This window comes from Pelodiscus sinensis, chromosome 2, assembly GCF_052426305.1.
Source record: "Pelodiscus sinensis isolate ZL-2025 chromosome 2, ASM5242630v1, whole genome shotgun sequence".
NCBI classification, from domain to species: domain Eukaryota; kingdom Metazoa; phylum Chordata; order Testudines; family Trionychidae; genus Pelodiscus; species Pelodiscus sinensis.
The window spans coordinates 147,127,047-147,145,577 of record NC_143053.1 but is presented as its reverse complement, the minus strand read 5'-3'; the positions used below and the strand labels follow the sequence as shown (position 1 = coordinate 147,145,577).

General features: G+C 44.2%; 1 protein-coding gene across 1 annotated transcript in view; it reads left to right on the top strand.

Moving 5' to 3' along the window:
• LOC102447295 (dynein axonemal heavy chain 5-like) overlaps positions 1–18,531 on the top strand; it is a 290,514-nt gene that overhangs the window by 102,700 nt on the left and 169,283 nt on the right. Inside the window, exons 41-43 of the mRNA XM_014581788.4 lie at positions 1,127–1,299; positions 4,739–4,917; positions 16,323–16,510. Coding sequence (XP_014437274.3) covers positions 1,127–1,299; positions 4,739–4,917; positions 16,323–16,510 — 540 coding nt within the window. The remainder of the gene's footprint in view (positions 1–1,126; positions 1,300–4,738; positions 4,918–16,322; positions 16,511–18,531) is intronic.

Here is an 18,531-nt window from a genome sequence, read left to right as displayed (position 1 = left end):
TGGGGAGAACCGGGCTGCGGACTTTGCTCTTTTCCCCTGGGGGCCCAGGCTGGCATGGCCAGATGTAAGCAGGAGTAGGGAGAAGGGGCCCAGGCTGGCCCAGGGGATGAGGTGGGGGGAAAGGGCCCAGGCTAATGCCAGCCCAGCCAGTTCCGGGTCTTTCCTCACAGCCTCTGGCCTGGCTTCCCCCCACCCAATCCCCAGGAGGTTGGGCCATGCTGATACCATGGCGTGGGCAGGCCCGGCTCTCTCCCCCCCCCCCCCCCGCCTCCTTGACCACCAGGCAGGGCCAAGGCTGCTCCTGCTCCCCCCACCCACTGCAGCTGCTGAGGAGGGCTGAAGCCTTGTCAGGCCCCCAGGTCTTCTCCTGGCTTCAGGGGAGGAGAGGGGGGAGGGAGGGCTGATCTGAGGCCACGTGGCCCCGCACTCTCCTCCGAGGCACTGGGGTACTGCTCCAAGACCTCACATAGCCCCGTGCTTTCCTCACGGCCGCAGAGCACAGGAGAAGGGGAGGAGGGAGGTGTGGTGCGGCAGCCTAGCACTGGGAAAGAGGAGGGGGAAGGAGGAAGCAGGCGGGACTCAGAGTGATGTGTTGACTCTGTTGTCCTGCAGGAAAAGTTTTTTCTATATAGCGAGGGAGATGCGTATTTTTGGATGTGTATTTCATATTGATTAATTCAATGTCAAGTATTACTAAAGTCTGGTGTATATTAAACCTTTGGAGATCGGTTTAACCTATTGTGTTTTTTCTGCCCTGGGGATGGAAACGGAAAGTGGGCACTTTGAGATATGTCACTTCCTCCTCTCAGATTTTTAATACGAAAACAATGAGGAGTGGCACCTTTAAAGATTAACACATTTATTTGTGCATATGCTTTCATGGGCTGGAACCTACTTCCTCAGATGAATGAAATGGAAACTTCAGTTTGGCAACTACATATACACATGCAAAAATGGGAGTGTTACAGTACTATGTGGCGGACCAGTGCTAACGGGTAATATAACACTCCCTAGCTGCCACATGAATCCTCCTTGTTTTTGCAGAAGCAGATTAACACGGCTTCCTCTCTAAAATTTTTATTAAAGTATGTCACATCTACACTAATGGTTTTGTACTTTAATACAGGTCCGCATGAATATTAAATCTCCATCTGACTTTGAATGGCAAAAACAGTCCAGGTTTTACTTTATTGAAGATGCAGACAAATGCATTATTCAAATCACTGATGTGGAGTTCAGCTACTGCAATGAATACTTAGGCTGTACAGACAGACTCGTTATAACTCCTTTAACGGACAGGTAATCATATAAGGCAGTGCTTCTCAAACTTTTTGGCCCATGGCCCACCCCACTCAAAGCAGGCCTTTCTGTGGACCACCAGCCAACCACCCATGATGACAAAATGAGTGCAGGAGAGGGTGGGGGTGCGAGGTCTAGCCAGGAAGTAGAGTGCAGGGGTGCGCTGGGGGTGGTTGGTCTGGGAGAAAGGGAGGGCGCAGAAGCATAATGTGAGTGGGGAGAGGCTGCGGGAACGTGATGGGGGTGCAAGGTCGGGGCAGGAGGGAGGTGCTTACCTGGCACCATATCTCCTGCTACTCCCCGGTCCCCCCCCCCACTGCTCCCATTGGCCGTGATTCCAGCTAATGGGAGCAGCAGGGAAAGCCTCCAGGCGAGCAGTTTCCTGTGCTGCCATTTCCCTATTTGAGGGGAGGGGGCACGGCAGCACACAGAGCCACTTCCTTATCTCGCAAGCCAGATCTGGGCTGTGAGTCTCATCCCCTCTCCCCAGCAGCAGGAAGCTAGCCCTGGCGCTCCATATTCATGGGGTGGAGCATGACTGGAACACCAGCATGGGCTCCCTGTTGCGGAGGAAGAGGAGGGTCAGCCCTAAGCCTGCAGCCCACCTGAAAGATGGTTGCGGACCACTAGTAGTCCACGGACCATACTTTGGGAATCAGTGATAAAAGGAGTAGGGCTGTCAATTAATCAGTTAACTCATGTGATTAACTCAAAAAATTAATTGTGATTACAATAATTAATTGGATTGATCATCGTTTTAAGTGAATTGTTAAACAATAGAATACCAACTGAAATGTATTAAATGGCTGTGAATGAAATAATTATATTTGAAAATGTAGAAAAAGAATTACAAACGCAGAATACAAAATGTTCAGTGCTCACTATATTTTTAATACTAATATTTGAAATGTACAAAATAAAGGAATAGTATTTTTCATTTCACTTCATACAAGTACTATAGCACAGACTCTTTATTATGAAAGTGCAGTTTACAAATGTAGATATTTTTGTCATATAACTGCACTCATAACAAAACAATGTAAAACGATAGACCTTACAAGTCCACCTAGTCCTACTTCGTATTCAGCCAATTGCTAAGACAAACAAATTTACATTTACAGGAGATAATGCTGCCCACTTTTTATTTACAATGTCGTCTAAAAGCAAGACATTTACTTGCCAGATATGCTGAACATTCATATTTTCCTTTGTATTTCATCCACCATCCCACGGGATATGATCCACGCTGAGGACACTCCTTAAAAATATAATGCATTTGTTAAATTTGTGACTGTTCTTCTTTGGGGAAAATTGTATGTCTCCTGCTCTCTTTTGCCTACATTTTGCCATATATTTCATGTTATTGCAGTCTCAGATGATGGCTCAGCACATGTTGTTCATTTTAAGAACACTTTCACTTACAGATTTGTCAAAATGCAAAAGTACCTGTGAGGGAGTGAAGAGAGTAGGGCGTGGCATCACAGGAGTCAAACAAAACCTTTTGGCCCAGCTAGCCCCACCCCACTCTACCTGTAACCAGTGCCAGGCCTGGAGAGAGGATAAAAGGAAGGAGCCTGGCTCAATTAGGGGCTGACCAGCAAAGAGACAGGAGCGTGGTTCTGCAGTCTTCAGAACCTGAGCCCATCCATTTGACCAGCCACAGGAGCAAGCAAGCTTCCAATCACACCCCCTGGGGAAAAGGGGGGAACCTACGTGGAACCCTCACTGAGGTGGGGAAAATTTGGACTCTTAGGTCCTTGCCCCAAACTTAAGGACTGTACTCAGATAGTAGGCTGGAATTCCTAGGCCTGGGGCACCAGCAGCATGGGTCTGCATTCCTTTTCTGCCAGCTAAATCCGGGACATAACCACTAGGCTACCTTGCTGCCAGGGAGATCCGAGCATTGTACCATTATGAGATTTCTAAAGATAGCTACAGCACTTGACCCAGGGTTTAAGAATGTGGAGTGCTGCCCAAACTCTGAGAGGGACAATGCATGGAACATGATTTCAGCAGTATTAAAAGTGCAACACTTGGATGTGGAAACTACTGAACTCAAACCACAAAAAAGAAAATCAGTTTTTTGCTGGTGGCATCTGACTCAAATGATGAAAATGAACATGCCTTGGTCTTTACTGCTGTAGGCCATTATGGAGCAGAACCTGTCATCAGTATGGACATATCTTCTGGAATGGTGGTTGAAACATGAATAGGCATTCGTCAGATGACATTGTAAAGAGGAAGCAGGCAGCATTATCTCCTGCCAATATAAACAGCCTTGTTTGTCTGTACAATTTGCTGAACAAGAAGTAGGACTGAGTACACTTGTAGACTCTAAAATGTTACATTGTTTTATTTTTGAATGCAGCTTTTGGTACATGATTCTACATTTGTAAGTACCGGTTGAACCTCTAAAATCTGGGGCTCTCTAGTCTGGCAATATCTGTGGTAGGACCATGATATTGCTGGACCAGAGAGGCCCCGCCGGCCAGGTTCAGAAGTGCAGCCTGGGCTGGGCTGGCAGTCGGGAGTGGAGCCCCAGCCGGGGCTGGAGGCGGTGGGGCCAGAGGTCAGGAGCGCGGTCCTGCTGAGGCTGGCGCAGTGGGGAGTGAAGCCCCACTTGGGGCTGGCACGGTGTAAAACACAGCCTGTCAGGGCAGGCGTCGGGGAGCTCAGTCCCACCCAGGACTGGAGTCAGCAGGGCTGGCAGCTGGGCACATAGCCTGGGCCAGTGCCATGATGGAGTACATCTCTGGCCAGGTTTGGAGGCAGTGGGGCCTGTCAGGGCTGGCAGGAAGCAGCGGCAGGAGCACAGCCCCAGCTGGGAGCAGAGCCTATAGCCTGATGGGAGCCTTGACCTTCCCTTGTCTAGCAAACTCCACGGTTTGGGACTGCTCATGTCCCGAGGGTGCTGGACAAGGGAGGTTCGACCTTTACAACGTTCAGGATAAAGAGATTACGCTACAATACTTGTGTTAAGTGAATTGAAAAACACTATTTCTTTTGTTTTACAGTGCAGATTTTGGTAATAAAAGATGGAATGAGCACTGTACACTTTGTATGCTGTGTTGTAATTGAAATCAATTTTAAAAAGGAGAAAACATCTAAAAATATTTCAAAAATGACATTCTATTATTGTTTAACAGCACAATTAATCACACCATTAATCATGATTAATTTTTAAATTGCCTGATAGCCTGAACTAGGAGTATAGCATCCACTTTGGGGACAAAATCCTACTCCCATCAACATAAAGAAAAACCCACATTTGTCACCTAGTACACACCAATTTCTATTAACATGACTGTGAGTTACCAAACATGTTGTAAAAGGAAGAAAATCCTTTTCCTCTCTCACCCCCAGTTTTGTATAACTGTTACTATTGATTGGGCAAATAACAGTGAAGAAAAATTAACGGTGTTTTTCAATCGGTCTCCAGATGTTACATCACATTGGCTCAAGCTTTGGGAATGAGTATGGGTGGTGCTCCGGCAGGACCTGCAGGGACTGGGAAAACAGAAACAACTAAAGACATGGGCAAATGTCTGGGAAAATATGTTGTTGTCTTTAATTGTTCAGACCAAATGGACTACAGAGGCCTAGGTCGTATTTATAAAGGTAAGACACTGGTCTGTTTGTTAATTTTAAACGAAAAATGCATTTCTGTGTGGAATGCTTTTTGTGACTGAGACTGAAACAGTAGAGCAGGGGTGGGCAAGAGAGCCTCCACAGGCCAGATCCGGCCTACCAAGCTGGTTGGTTGATCCAGCCCGCAGCCGCCCTTCCGCTCCTGCCTCCCCAGGCCGATCGAGACTTGGGGATGGGGAGTGCGTGAAGTCTTCTCCCCCTGCCAGGGGCGCATGGTGCCTAGAATGAACCGTCAGCAGTTCAGAACAGCTGGCAGTTCCCTCTAGGTGCTGCTTGCCCCTTGCAGGGTGGGGCAGGGCCAAAGACTTCTTGCAGTCAGGGTCTGTGGGCAGGAAGCACAGAAGTGTCCTGGTCCCGCCCCTTCTGCCCGAGGCCCCAGCATCCTCCTAGGTGGCCCTGAGGCCACTTAAAAAATTTGTGAAGTGGCCCCCCCTTTCTAAAATTATTGCCCACCCCTGCTTTAAACAGTTCCTTCCACCGACTTTGAATTGGGGCTCCATGGCAACTGGTGGAAGCACTGAAAGTTACCTAATGTGCACACTGGTGTGTGAGTCTGATTCTCATTTAGTCATGCTGATGTAAATCAGGATAATTCCACTACTATCAATGTGGTTATGCAGTCATCCAAAGAGTAGAATCAAGTCCAGTGCTTTCACATTCAGCGTTGCTGAACCACGGAGATGTAGCATGCACTCCGAGTCCCCTACCCTTCCCCATTCCACTGCACATCCCAATGCCGAGAGACTAGCAAGAACTGTTTCATTTGGGTCTCTTGCAAGGCAGGACAGAAAAATAATGCTAGACTGCCATGTCAGAGACTCCTGTAAATAAGAACATTTATCTGTTCATGAGTGAGTTTCACACATGTGCTAGGATGTATTTGTTTCTTCGTTTTCACTTTGATGACATTGTCCACAGCTGGTGCCGGAAGGAATTCATTTCTGAAGGGATTCTTTTCTGTGCTCTGTTGGTTTATCTTCCATCCCTTTTCATCCTTTCCTTTATTCTCTTACCTTCCTATTGTCTCTATTTCCCTTTTCAACCCACTTGTGCCTTACCCTCTCTTGCTCTTGTTTGTAATTAATTCCCCGCTTTTCCCATTTTCACTAAACCAACCTTCTCTGCCTTCCATTCTGTCTTTCCTTCTCTGCTGTCTTCTCCTTCTGGTCACTTGCTCAAGTCTCTCCTGATGGATGATTGCTCCTCTTTCCTTCTGCTTCCCAGCTGCTTCCCTTTCTTTCCTGAGTACTTCCTGTCTCACACCTGTCCTCTTTTTGTGTCCCCATCCCCTTTGCTGTACTTCTTTGCCCCTTCATATGTCCTCCCTCCCCTTTACTCTGTCCACTTCTTGTGAGAGCTACAAAGTGAATTTTGCAAGAACTCTGATCAGTGAGTACAAACAACTCCAGAATTCAGAAGTTTTCTCACAAGAGATAAAGCAAAACTGCGGAAAAGTGCCAAGACATTGCCTGGGCATACTGGCCCTCTTCAAACTCTAAACTCTTATTACTTCCCATGATGAGCCTAGCATAGCTCTGACATTTCAGAGTCAGTTTCTGCATCAAGCGAGGGATGGCTTGCATAGATAAATGTAATGAGTCTGGCTCACCACCACAGCACCTTCTGCTGGTCAGTCTGGGAATTAGTTCTGTTCAGCTGAGTGCGCTGATTTGTGGATGGAGTCTCGTCCACCATTACTCTGCTGTCTCCACCATTTGTAGGATCTGGACCCTCATCACCTCCAGACCAGGGGATCCAGCTTTTCTATAGCTCACTGTCTCCCCCTTCTGGAGGGCCAGCAAGTCTGTGTCCTGCCACTTGTCTGAGCAGCGAATTGCAGGCCCTCATCTAGCCCCTTGCCTCAGGGGCAAATTACAGTCTGATTACAGTCCTGTCTCATCATTAGCCAGCAGGGTGCAGCCAGCTGCCTTTTTCCCTTGACCACTTGGCCAGTACCTCTAGCATCTTCTTGGCACTTCCAACACAGCCCTCGATCTGGGAGTGGTTAGACAAGAACTTCCTGTTCCCCACTACTCTACCCAGTACTGATGAATCTAAGGTGCTTTTCTAAGCTGCCAGCCCTTCTCTCTTGGGGGTCAGGGAAGTACTGCTCTCTGTTCTGATGAGCAGCCCTTTATATATGGACTGCTCCAGCAAGCCATCTCCTGATTGGCTCCATAATAAGACACCTTCTCATTGGCCGGGGTTCTGCATAGCTGCTCCAACCATGTCTTAATCCTGCTTTCCCCTGTGTGGGGCAGCCACCGCATCTCTGCAAGTTCATAGATTCTGTTGTGCTTATTTTGAATCCTTACTCCAGAGGTGAGAAACCTTTTTTGGGTAGGGGGCCACTGACCCATGGAAAAATCATTTAGGGGCTGCACACAAGTGAGAAGCAAAAAACCCAAAAAAATCCAAACCAACCACCTCCCCCCAAGCCCTCACTGACTTGGTCCCTGACTCAGAAGCAGAAAGACACTCTCCACATTCCCCTTGCACACCAGAGCCTAGGGAAGGCCAGGCTAGTAGACTTTATGTGCTCCAGCCCCATGGTGTGGCAGTGGCAGGGCTGGAGCGCTAGCACAACCTCCCCAATGCTGGTGGGGAGCTCTGAGTCTCAAGGGCTGGATCCAGATAAGCCGGAGGCCACATCCAGCCCCATGCCTGAGGTTCCTCAATCCTGTCCTACTCAATCAACAACTGTTGGTTCTATGTGCTGTGCCTCCAGAACATAAAAATCACCTCAAATTCCAGCTGGGTTTTGAAATGTGACTTTAATCCATTATTTCTTGTGGTTCTTTGGTCACAGAGATCCCCTCAAGACTGTCACTTGATGTTGCCTACTTGCCCTCTGGAGTACCCCACCATGCTGTCCTGCTGAGCCAGAACCTCTGATTTCCCCCAAGCAATGGTACAGGGTTGGGGTCACTGCCCACAACAGAGCAACACAGACACCGAGATCCACTCAGCTCTGGGAAAGCTCATTTAAAAGGATTTGACACAACACCCAGGTGCACAGCCCCAATGGGACCAGAACACCAGATAAATCTATTATAGCCTGCATACAAATTGTATATAGACCCAGCTCATAACTTGTTCACTCACTTTATCAGTGAAAAAGAGATATGCTCAGATGTTGTCCGCCTTCCCCCAAGGTAATAGTTATTTACCCTGGGTAAATAATAATAAGCAAATGTGATTTTATTAGGTATAAAAAGTAGGATTTAAGTGTCCGCAAGTGATAACAAATAGATGATATAAGCAACAATAAAACAGAACACACCAACTAAGCTTAATACTCTAAGAAACTTGTTTCATGCAATTCCTTACTCTAACAGTAGTTCTAATCATCTCTTTTCACCAGCTAGGCATTCTCCTAGCTTGGACCTGATCCTTTCCCTGTTAAGTCTTGGGCTTTGTCTACACCAGTGTTGTGCAACCCATGGGTCATGACCCCCAAGGGGGTCACAGATGTCTTCCTAGTGGGTTGCAGCGCTTAGATTCAGCCAGCTGGGGGCTGGGCCCGGCAGTTGGTCACAGATCAAAAAAGGTTGCGCACCACTGATCTACACTATCCATCTTTTAGCAACACGGTTGTGTTGCTAAAAATCAGGCAGTGTAAACACAGTTTGTTGGCACTTTTTCTGGCAAAAACTTTCACCACCTACCAGGAGCTTTTGCTTTGTTGGCAGGAGAGCATTTTTGAAGATGTTCTGAAGGTATCCCTTGAGAATGGACCAGATATAGAGTGATTGCTTTGTGAAAATTGTTTGTCCTTAGGTGATAGAGGTGTTTTTCTCTTCTATCATTTTTCTGTGTGAGCTCATTCAAGAGTACAGTGATTGCTTGGTTTTACATAATTGTCATTGGGGAAATTAGTGTACTGGATCAGTTCACCACAATATGTGATAGGTATGTGTAGGACCTGTGGATCTTGAAAGGTTTGCTGTGGCGTTATTGACAATCATAGCACTAGGGATATGTCTGCCAGTTTTCCATCTGTTGTTCTGGCAGGGGCTGCTTCTGCGTTGAGTGGGTTAGTCCTGGTCTAGGGTAGTGTTTCTCCAAGTGGTCCATGGACCGACTCTCAGAAAGCTGCTACCATACTGCTCCGGTTTGTTTACTTACTGACTGCAGCCACAGAGCTTTGCAGCTCCTATTGGCTTCAGTTCACTATTTGCAGCCAAGGGGAGCCGTGGGAAGTAGCAAGGCTCCATGGCAATAGAGCCAGTACATAAACAAATCGGAGCGGCCTAATAGCTGCTTTCTCAGAGTGGATCTGCAGACCACTTGGAAAAACACTGGGCTGGGGGAACTTGCTTCTGATGATGAGAGGGTGAGGGTGGAGAGTTGTTCGAAGGCCAGAAAAGAGGATTTGGGACAGATTTCTTTCAGGATACTGTTCCATTCCAAAATATGGATTGTAAGTGTTTGATGATACCCAATATGCATTCCAGTAGGAGATGGACAGTGACAATGAGGTGTGGTCATAATGATTTTTTTTTATCTTCAAGCAGGTTCTTTCAGGGTATTTGATGGCCAATTCCATAATGCAATCCACTTCTCTAGTGTATTGTGCTTGGATGGTGAAGCTGGTTTTAAACATGTTAAGTTTTGTATCCTGGACTTTCTCCTTAGAGCATACTCTGTGGTATTTGAGTGCCTGTTGTAAAAGGGATGCCTGTTTGGGATGGTTAGGAATCTGTGAAGGTAAGTGTGGTATCCATGCATTTCTTGTAGACAGCTGTCTGTAGGGTTCCATTGCTGTAGCTGATTGTGGTGTCCAGGAAGTTGATTCTGGTGTGGGTGTAGCCCAGAAAGAGTTTGATAGACGATTGGCAAATGTTGAAATCTATGAGGGAGTTTAGGTAGTCTATCCAGAGGATGAAAATATCATCGATGTATCTCATTGGTTTTGTGGTGCATTTGTCCAGAAGTTCTTTCTTAAGTCGGCATGATCTTAACCATGACACTGGATTATTTCGCTCCTTATCTCATATAGCCTGATTATCTAATTACCTCAGTCAGTTTTTTGGGAACTAATCAGTAATGGCTGTGAGATCAGAGAGGAGGTTCACCTGGTCATTCCCTGCACTCTATCACCGGGTTTAGTCTTGGTTTTCATTTGTTTCTTTCAATTGTTTTTTTACTCTGCATGAAATAACTGCTGCTTCTATACTTGATTCAAGCACTGTTGTTATATGCTGCATGAAGGTGCCGGAGTATTTCGTAGTAATGCATATGGCTTTTGTGTTCTGTGAGGTTGGCAGTTCACATGCGGTGCTAATAGCAGGATTTATACCTTGTGGCTCCTCTTGGGCATTAGCACTCAAGCAGTTTGACATCCTCGCTTTCAGTTGCTTACTCTGTGATCTCTTTCTTCATGCCTAGCCCTGCTTCTCTCCCAGATGGGCTCATAGGCCCTATCAGACCTGTTTCTCTTCCTGGTGCAGCCAGTCATGCTGGTTAATTGGCCCTTTTTTCCTATTCAGGATTTGTGTGGGGATAAACTCCACAGCATTTGTCCTTTTTTTCCACAAGTGAAATTATTTTGCAAGGACCCGATCTCATTGGGAGTTGTAGAATGCTTAACTCCTCTGTAAATCAGAACTCATTTTTAGGCACGCTCAACTTTTCCAGCAGGTGGCATTACCAAACAAATGATTATTTCCTTCCAAAGGGGGGAAAAAAATCTGGCCAGAACTGAATTTCACCATTGTAAAGACAAAGTCATTTTAAGATAATTTCATATACATCTTACAGTATGCATTAATTACATCCAACAGCATACACTTATGTTAAATAATTGCATGTTTTTTCCTGTTATTTCACCAAAGTGCAAATATTTCAGTTAATAATAATTGTTGCAAAAATTGTTTTTAGAATGGAACCTGGTATCTTGCAATAAAAACATGTTACTGAAAGCAGAAAATGTGGAGGCCAAATCCATCCCCAGCATAACTCAGTTGTGTGACATGGATCTTAGAAAATGCATCAAATTCTCAATGTTTAGACACAGGAAAAATACATCAGGAAGGGGTCCGATCCTGCACCGCTGAAGACAATGAACATTTTTGAATGGCTTTTAAAGGATTAGGATTGGATCTTTAGTGCTCTGAGTATCTTTTCTCCTCAGTCTATTAAAATCTATTACAGTCTGTTCTTCATTATGGCAATATGGTATCTGAAAATATTTTAAATGTAAAAATTAGATCTGTATGGATTGTGTAATATCTATAAATTCTCTTCATTTAGGGTATGAATTTTATTAACATTCACAGATGTTACTCAGGGCTAATTTAGGAAAAGATTACTACTGTTACTGTTCATAGAGGATTGCAGTTCATGTGGAATCTGTGTATTGCTTACCCAATCTCAGGTATCAGAATTCTGGCTTCATTTCCACTGGTGTAAATTTGAAGGAACTCCACTTTGTTGGATTTCCTGCAAAATTATACCAATATAGCAAAGAATAGCATTTTACCCTGGAACTTTGTTGTTTTGTGCTAATTACTGTAATATCACAGCGTGAATAGATATGTTGTTATGGTGAAATATAGAATTAAAATATTAGATAGTTCCTTTCATATTGTTTCTGTACTGCTGTTATTCCAGTCTCCAAGAATTGAAGAGTATTGGGTGGGTTGTGATAGCTGATGTAGTCACAGCCCTAGAAGGGAAAGAGAGAAAGGGGGCTAAGAGACAAGAGATGGGAGGGCTTCTAAGAGGAATTGGGGGAAAACTGAGAATAAAGCAGACATAAAGAAACACAATAGAGGGAGAGGAAGAAGAGACAAGGAAAAAAGACCGACAGAGATAATAAAAAAGGGAGAAAATTAAGACAGAAATTGCAAAACAGGAGAGAAATAATGAAAAGGAAGGAATTAGCAAAAAGAAAATGAAACAAAGGGGAGAGACAAAAGGGCAGATCAAACAAAATGATAAACCAGAGGCATGCTTATTGTTTCACAGTACATGAAGATGCAGTAGTTTAGCTACCTTTGGGAACTGTGTATTAAATATCATAATGTCCTATCATATTGCCATAATGTTTCAAGATTTCTGCTCCCGATGGATATGAAGAAGGTCAAAGAGATGTACTAAATGAAATTCTAGGAGAAAACACTTACCTTCTTAAAAACATACTTGTAACTATCCAAGCAAAGATGATAATAGGAATCGGGAAGCAAAATGTCATTGTGCTCTTTAATGCAAATTTGTCAACAAAACCAGTGATAGTACCAATCTGATTGTGGAGAAGACATTAGAACTCACATGGATACATGGGTCTGCTGGTTCTCTGTTGTCACAGTGTATTCCTATTAATTACATTATTCACTTGGAACTCCCTTTCTCATTCTCCCATGTGTAATTGTGGATGGACAGAACCTTTAATTAGGACTACATAACACCATAGTTTTTACATATTACTTATTAATAGAGTAGAGGCCAGTGCAGAGAGACAACATCATTTGTTTTCAAAAATTTGCTAGTGGATGATGCAATCTATATTGCTGTATATTGTTCTTAAACATAATCCAATTACTCTATAAAGGTCTGTGCTATTGTATTTACTTGCAAAGAATCAATAAAATAGCCACTAAAGCTGTAAAATGACCCTTTTCACATATTCGCAAAAGCCAAGTAAGAAAAAAGAATTCAGCCGAATAAAGGAATGGCCTGGATTAATCACCGTGCTCCCCCAATTTACACCACTATATCACCATTAAGATTAATGGAATTTTGCTGATATAAAACTAGTGCAGCACTGTTGTGATGGCTCTGTTAAGTATTTTAAAAAGCATTAGAAAAGAGTTAGCCTATCACGTGGACAAACTAAACAAGACACAATGAAAGTACTGGCTTGTCTCCCTTCCCTAGGTCCATACATGGTAAGGACCCTCCCTCCATGCAAAGAGCTCCCCTCTCTTCCCAGAAGGAGGCTCAGCTACTCTTTGGCATGGTTTTCTTTCACTGCAGGCCCTCCACACATGTGGACCCTAAGGAGGCCTGACTGTAAACCTGGGGGGAGAAAACAGGGCATGCCAGAATATCACCTCATGTCCCGCTTTGTGGAGAAACCCTGGAATAGGTAATACATTCCCAACCTGTGATACGTTTCCTACAGACTCTTAGGGTTGCCAGATACTTTAAAAAAATACTGAACATGGCAGGAAAAATATTGGTTGAGCAAAAAACAAAACAAAACAGGGGACCAAAGTTGTTGAGCTTAAAAAAAAAAAGGCACAAAAGAAAAAGGCACTGTGCCTTTAAATTCCCACGCTCACCACTCTCCCCACCCCTACAGCGGAGAAGGAATGTCCCAAGTGGCTTTCCATCCGAGAAAAACAGAAAATACCGGACATTTAAAATGTCCGGTACTTTCTGTTTTTTTTACCGGACAAAGGCTGCAAAGACTGGACTGTCTGGGCCAATACCAGATGCCTGGCAACTCTACAGACACTCGCTCTGAAGTCTGAGGTGCTACTGTAGCAAGGGTGATTCCTTGACAGAATGCTTGACAATGTGACAAGGAGCAGCCTGCTGGGGCCCAAAGTTGTTGTAGAAGTGTTGGGCTTCCATGTAGATCTGCCAGATTTGGGAATGGGCTTGTGGTCTTTTGTCAGCCCCTCCTCTCTGGGATGCTGTGATGAAATCCTCACAAAGATTTCTTCCCATAAAGTTGCCCACCACAGGTTTTAATGCCAAAAGGAAAATCTTGCACAAAGAATGCAATTTGTGTGCAATCTATATTAACATATTGTATGTGTTTCTGTAAATTCATGTACACAAAGAACTGGGTATTTTCTGTTCCTTGGCATTCTGTGGAAAAACTGCTTCTGCAAAATCTGTAACGTCGGCCCTTGATTTATTTCATCTGTGCTGCAAACATTGGCATGAAAAAATCTGAGGACCCAGAAAATAGTATAGTTCAACATCACAAAGCAAGTAATGTGTATTGTAGGACATGTGCTTAACTGATAAAGGGCTTCTGGCTAGAGTGAGGAGGAGCAGGGCATTTTTAACCCTTTTTTGTCCCAATCATTTATAAGACTGAGTTTTATTTCTGTTACATTCTTTTTAAAGAGCTCCAGTACAGACATTAAAATAAATTCTTAATAAAGAAAAATGTGTCCTGACAAAGCCAGTGTTATCATATCTCATCATAGTTTTGTTAACATAGATGTGTGGGACATAAGTTTTTTATGTCCCATGTAATCTGGGTCAAGTTAAACTTAAATTCTGCAGCAGGTCCCTGTATTCCTCAGCACTTCAGTGTAGCAGATGAGAAATTCTGAAGCAGCTTTACTTTAATTAAAAAGGAAGAGTTTAAAAAAATACCAAAAGGAAAAATATATCCAGTATAAAATCCCTGTGCATTTTATTTTGATATTCAAGTCAATTTCCTTTCCACTGTCTCGACATTAATGCTTTCAATACCCTGCACATTTCTGTACTGACCATGAGTAAGGGTATGTCTACACTAGCCCCCTAGTTCAAACTAGGAAGGCTAATGTAGGCATTCGAAATTGCAAATGAAGCCCGGGATTTAAATATCCCGGCCTTTATTTGCATCTTCCCGTTTGGGTGCTATTTTTAAATCCCCTAAGTCCTTAGTTTGAGTTAACGTTTGAATGCCGCGTGTAGCCGCGGTCAGTTAGTTCAGACTAAGGAGATTTAAAAATGGTGCCAGGATGGGAAGATGAAAATAAAGCCCGGGATATTTAAATCCTGGGCTTCATTTGCAAGTTCGAATGCCTACATTAGCCTCCCTAGTTCGAACTAGGAGGCTAGTGTAGACTACCCTATCTGTTAAATGTTCTTAGAGTTGATGCTGGAATATTAGACAGTTGAGTTGGCGTATTTGGGGTTTTGGACATTTGAGGTTTTCAGAGGCATCTTGGCATTGTGGGATGAATATATTAGCTGGATGTTTCTGCTAAATGTATCAGCAGTAAATAGTTTACAGAGCTGACATTTAGGCCTTGATTCAGGAAAATACCTAAGTATGCTTTTAATCTAGATCTTTTTAGGAAAGTATTTAAGTAAGCACAAGCTTAGAACTGAGCACATTCTTAAACACCCTGACTGAATAAAAATGCTCTCCTGTGTCAGGTTTTAAATTGTAATTTTAGATTTGATCGTTAGCTATCCATTCATATGGATAGGACCACTCAAAACTTGCCAATATCGTTTCAGTCTCCCTCCAAGAAGACAACCCTACATTGATTGAGATTTGGCTTGTGTTTGTCAAGATTTTATTTTCATAAAAATAAAGGCTAGAAAAAATTAAATGAAAATGTAGATTTTGGAGGGCAGTTCCATGGGAAGGCCTGGATAATATGCCATCTGTATGGTAATGGAGGGAAAACACGGGCCCTGTCTGTTTTCGTCCTATAGTGTTTGCATGTTAGGGAATTTTTAAATGGTTCATACCCTATAAAGAATATGAAATAATACTATATTACAGAATGTGCTGTAAATAGTCTTTCAAGCAGAATATCCCCATTCTGTGTTTTCCCTTCTTGGTTATCATAACAATCTGCCCTCTGTACCTCATCCCCTCCCTCCGCAGTCTGTCCAAAAGGATGCCACCAACGTCACCTCCTTCTCATCTCTTTCCCACTCCCCCATCTTAAATCTTTGTACTGGCGGGTTCTTCTTCTGCTGCTGCTGCTGCTGCTGCTGCTTCCTCTTCTTCTGCAGCTGCCTGGCCAGAGCTGACCCCACCCTCATCAAGGGGGCTGGGCCTGCTGTGCCACACCACAGCCGGGCTGGCATGGCCCCCCACCAACCCTTGTTTAATCAGTTAATTGATTAAATGGGATTTTACATCCCTAGTTAGTTCATCAGGAGGAGAACTTATTTTCTATTCAGTTTTTGCTATGTGCATTGATTGCTATAAAAAAGATGAGTACTGTTGTGGTGTTATCAGGAGCACACTAGTATATAGATGTGTTCCCAAGCTTTACTTCAAGTGGATCCCCTCCAGCTGAACGTCATGCATCCCTGTTCTTGGCTTCTGGCACTATTGGGTCTCTGTACTTGGAAAGGGCGTTGAGTCTTTATTTTACCCATAGATGCAGTATATAATATTTACAGAGATCCCTGTAATGTAATAATGTAGCTGTAAAAGCATAGAATGCCCTGTGAAGGTGTTCATACATCTGTGTTATTAAGGAATGTTTGTCTGTGTGGTTCTAATGGGTAAGCTGATTTGTTTTAAGTTTTTCCTCCTTATGTAACGGTATGATCGTGTTCTCTTAGTTTTTCTCATGCCACATTATATATCCAAAATATACTGTACCTTATGTATAGCCTGATGTATTGCATTTAACACAATTCTTTTGGTTTCCCCTTTCATTTTCTCATAGGTTTAGCTCAGTCGGGTGCATGGGGCTGCTTTGATGAATTTAATCGCATTGAACTTCCTGTTCTATCAGTAGCTGCTCAGCAGATCTATATTGTACTTCAGTGTAAGAAAAATAAGAAGCCTCAGTTCATCTTTACTGATGGTGATGTTGTGGACATGGACAGAGAATTTGGCATATTTCTGACTATGGTATGTGTGTGTAACAGACATAGGTAGGGCCCTACCAAATTAATGGCCCTGAAAAACACGTCACAGACCATGAAATGTGGTCTTCTATATGTCTTTACCCTACACTATACAGGGGAGAAAAGCATTTCTCAAATTGCAGGTCCTGACTCAAAAGGGCTGCGGGAGGGGGCAGGGTGTCGCATGCAGTGTTCTCTGTAACTGTGAATATGTGCGACTGCCCAGGAGAAATTCAGATGATTTCCTGATGATTAGCAGAGCACCCACAGCTAGGTTTTGTGTTTCTATTGGTGGTGCACATTCACACATGCCTCAGTACACATATACTACGTATTCCACACGTGGATGGAAAAAAAAATCTGTGCATAGATAGAAAAAATTAGATGGTACATTGGTCACAAGGTTATTCTGGGGGGATTGCAGTACTGCCATCCTTACTTCTGAGCTGTCATCAGTGCTGGGTGGCTGCAGGATGGCAACTGTTAGCTGAGCATCCAGCTCTGAAGGCAGCTCTGAAGGTGGCAATAACAGATCATGCCATCCTTACTTCTGCGTTGTTGCTGGCAGTGGCTCTGCCTTCAGTGCTGAGCTCCTGGCCAGCAGCCGACACTCTTCAGCTGCCCAGCTCTGAAGTCAGCACTGCCACTTGCATCAATGCAGAAGTAATGGTAGCTGTACTACAACCTTTCCTGCAATAACTTTGTGACCCGCCCGCCAACTCCTTTTTGAGTCAGGACCCCCCTATAACAACACAATGGCATTTCAGATTTAAATATGTGAAATTATAAAATTAACCAAATTGGACTGTGAATTTGATGGGAGTCTAATCATAGGACAGATTCCTGTTTTCTTTCCCCACAAAAACAGACTTATGGGCACCTTATGGGCCAGATTTACACCTTATTCTCTTATAGGCAAATTTTCAGCACTCCCCCTCATACGTCATGTGGCCCTGCCTGGAGCCACCCTCCCCATTTGGCCCTGTGCCTCTCCATTCACCCTGGCTGTGTCTACACTGGCACCCCTTTCCGGAAAAGGGATGCTAACGTAGCACTTTGGAATAGGCAAATCCGCGGGGGATTTAAATATCCCCCGCGGCATTTGCATTAATATGGCTGCCACTTTTTTCCGGTTTGGAGATAAGCCGGAGAAAAGCGCCAGTCTAGATGTGATTCTCCGGAAAATAAAGCTTTTTTCTTAGGATCTCTTATTCCTACTTTCAAGGAATGGTAGTGGGTGCATTCCATACTTTCAAGTAGGAATAGGAGATCCTCCGGAAAAGGCTTTATTTTCCGGAGAATCACATCTAGACTGGCGCTTTTCTCCAGCTTATCTCCAAGCCGGAAAAAAGCGGCAGCCATGTTAATGCAAATACCGTGGGAGATATTTAAATCCCCTGCGGATTTGCCTATTCCAAAGTGCTACATTAGCATCCCTTTTCCGGAAAGGGGTGCCAGTGTAGACACAGCCCCCGTGTGTTCTGCTCTGCCTCTAACATGGCTTCAAGTAGGCTGCTGTGACTTTTCAGTTAAGGAAAAAATGCTCCCACCACCCATCTGCTAGCTATTTGCCACCACCCGCCAGACAAATCAGCCTCAGGCAGCTCAGGCTGTTCTGGTGCCAAGTAGCCTCTGAGGAGCAAAAGGCAGAATTGCAGCACCTTTACTGCAGAAAAAGTAATTCTGCCTCCCTCAGATAAGAATTCTGAACATGCTGCAAATGTCAACTAAGGGGAGGGAACATGACATGGGACAAGTAGCATATGGGGCATGGGTAGAGGAGATCAGCAGGCACCCACCTTCCTGACATCTCTGAGCAGTGTGGCCAGCAGCAGCAGGGCCCAAAACACCTCAACTCACAATTGCTAATCCCACCCCAGCAATGGACAGCTAAAAATAGCCCAGTTGAGCTAGAAAAACACTTACTTGGCAATCTACCATGCCTACTGTGCCTAATTGGAAATCTGGCCCTGCTTTTGGGGCTATTTGTATGTTGTCAGTGGGACTACTTACTTATATGAGTAA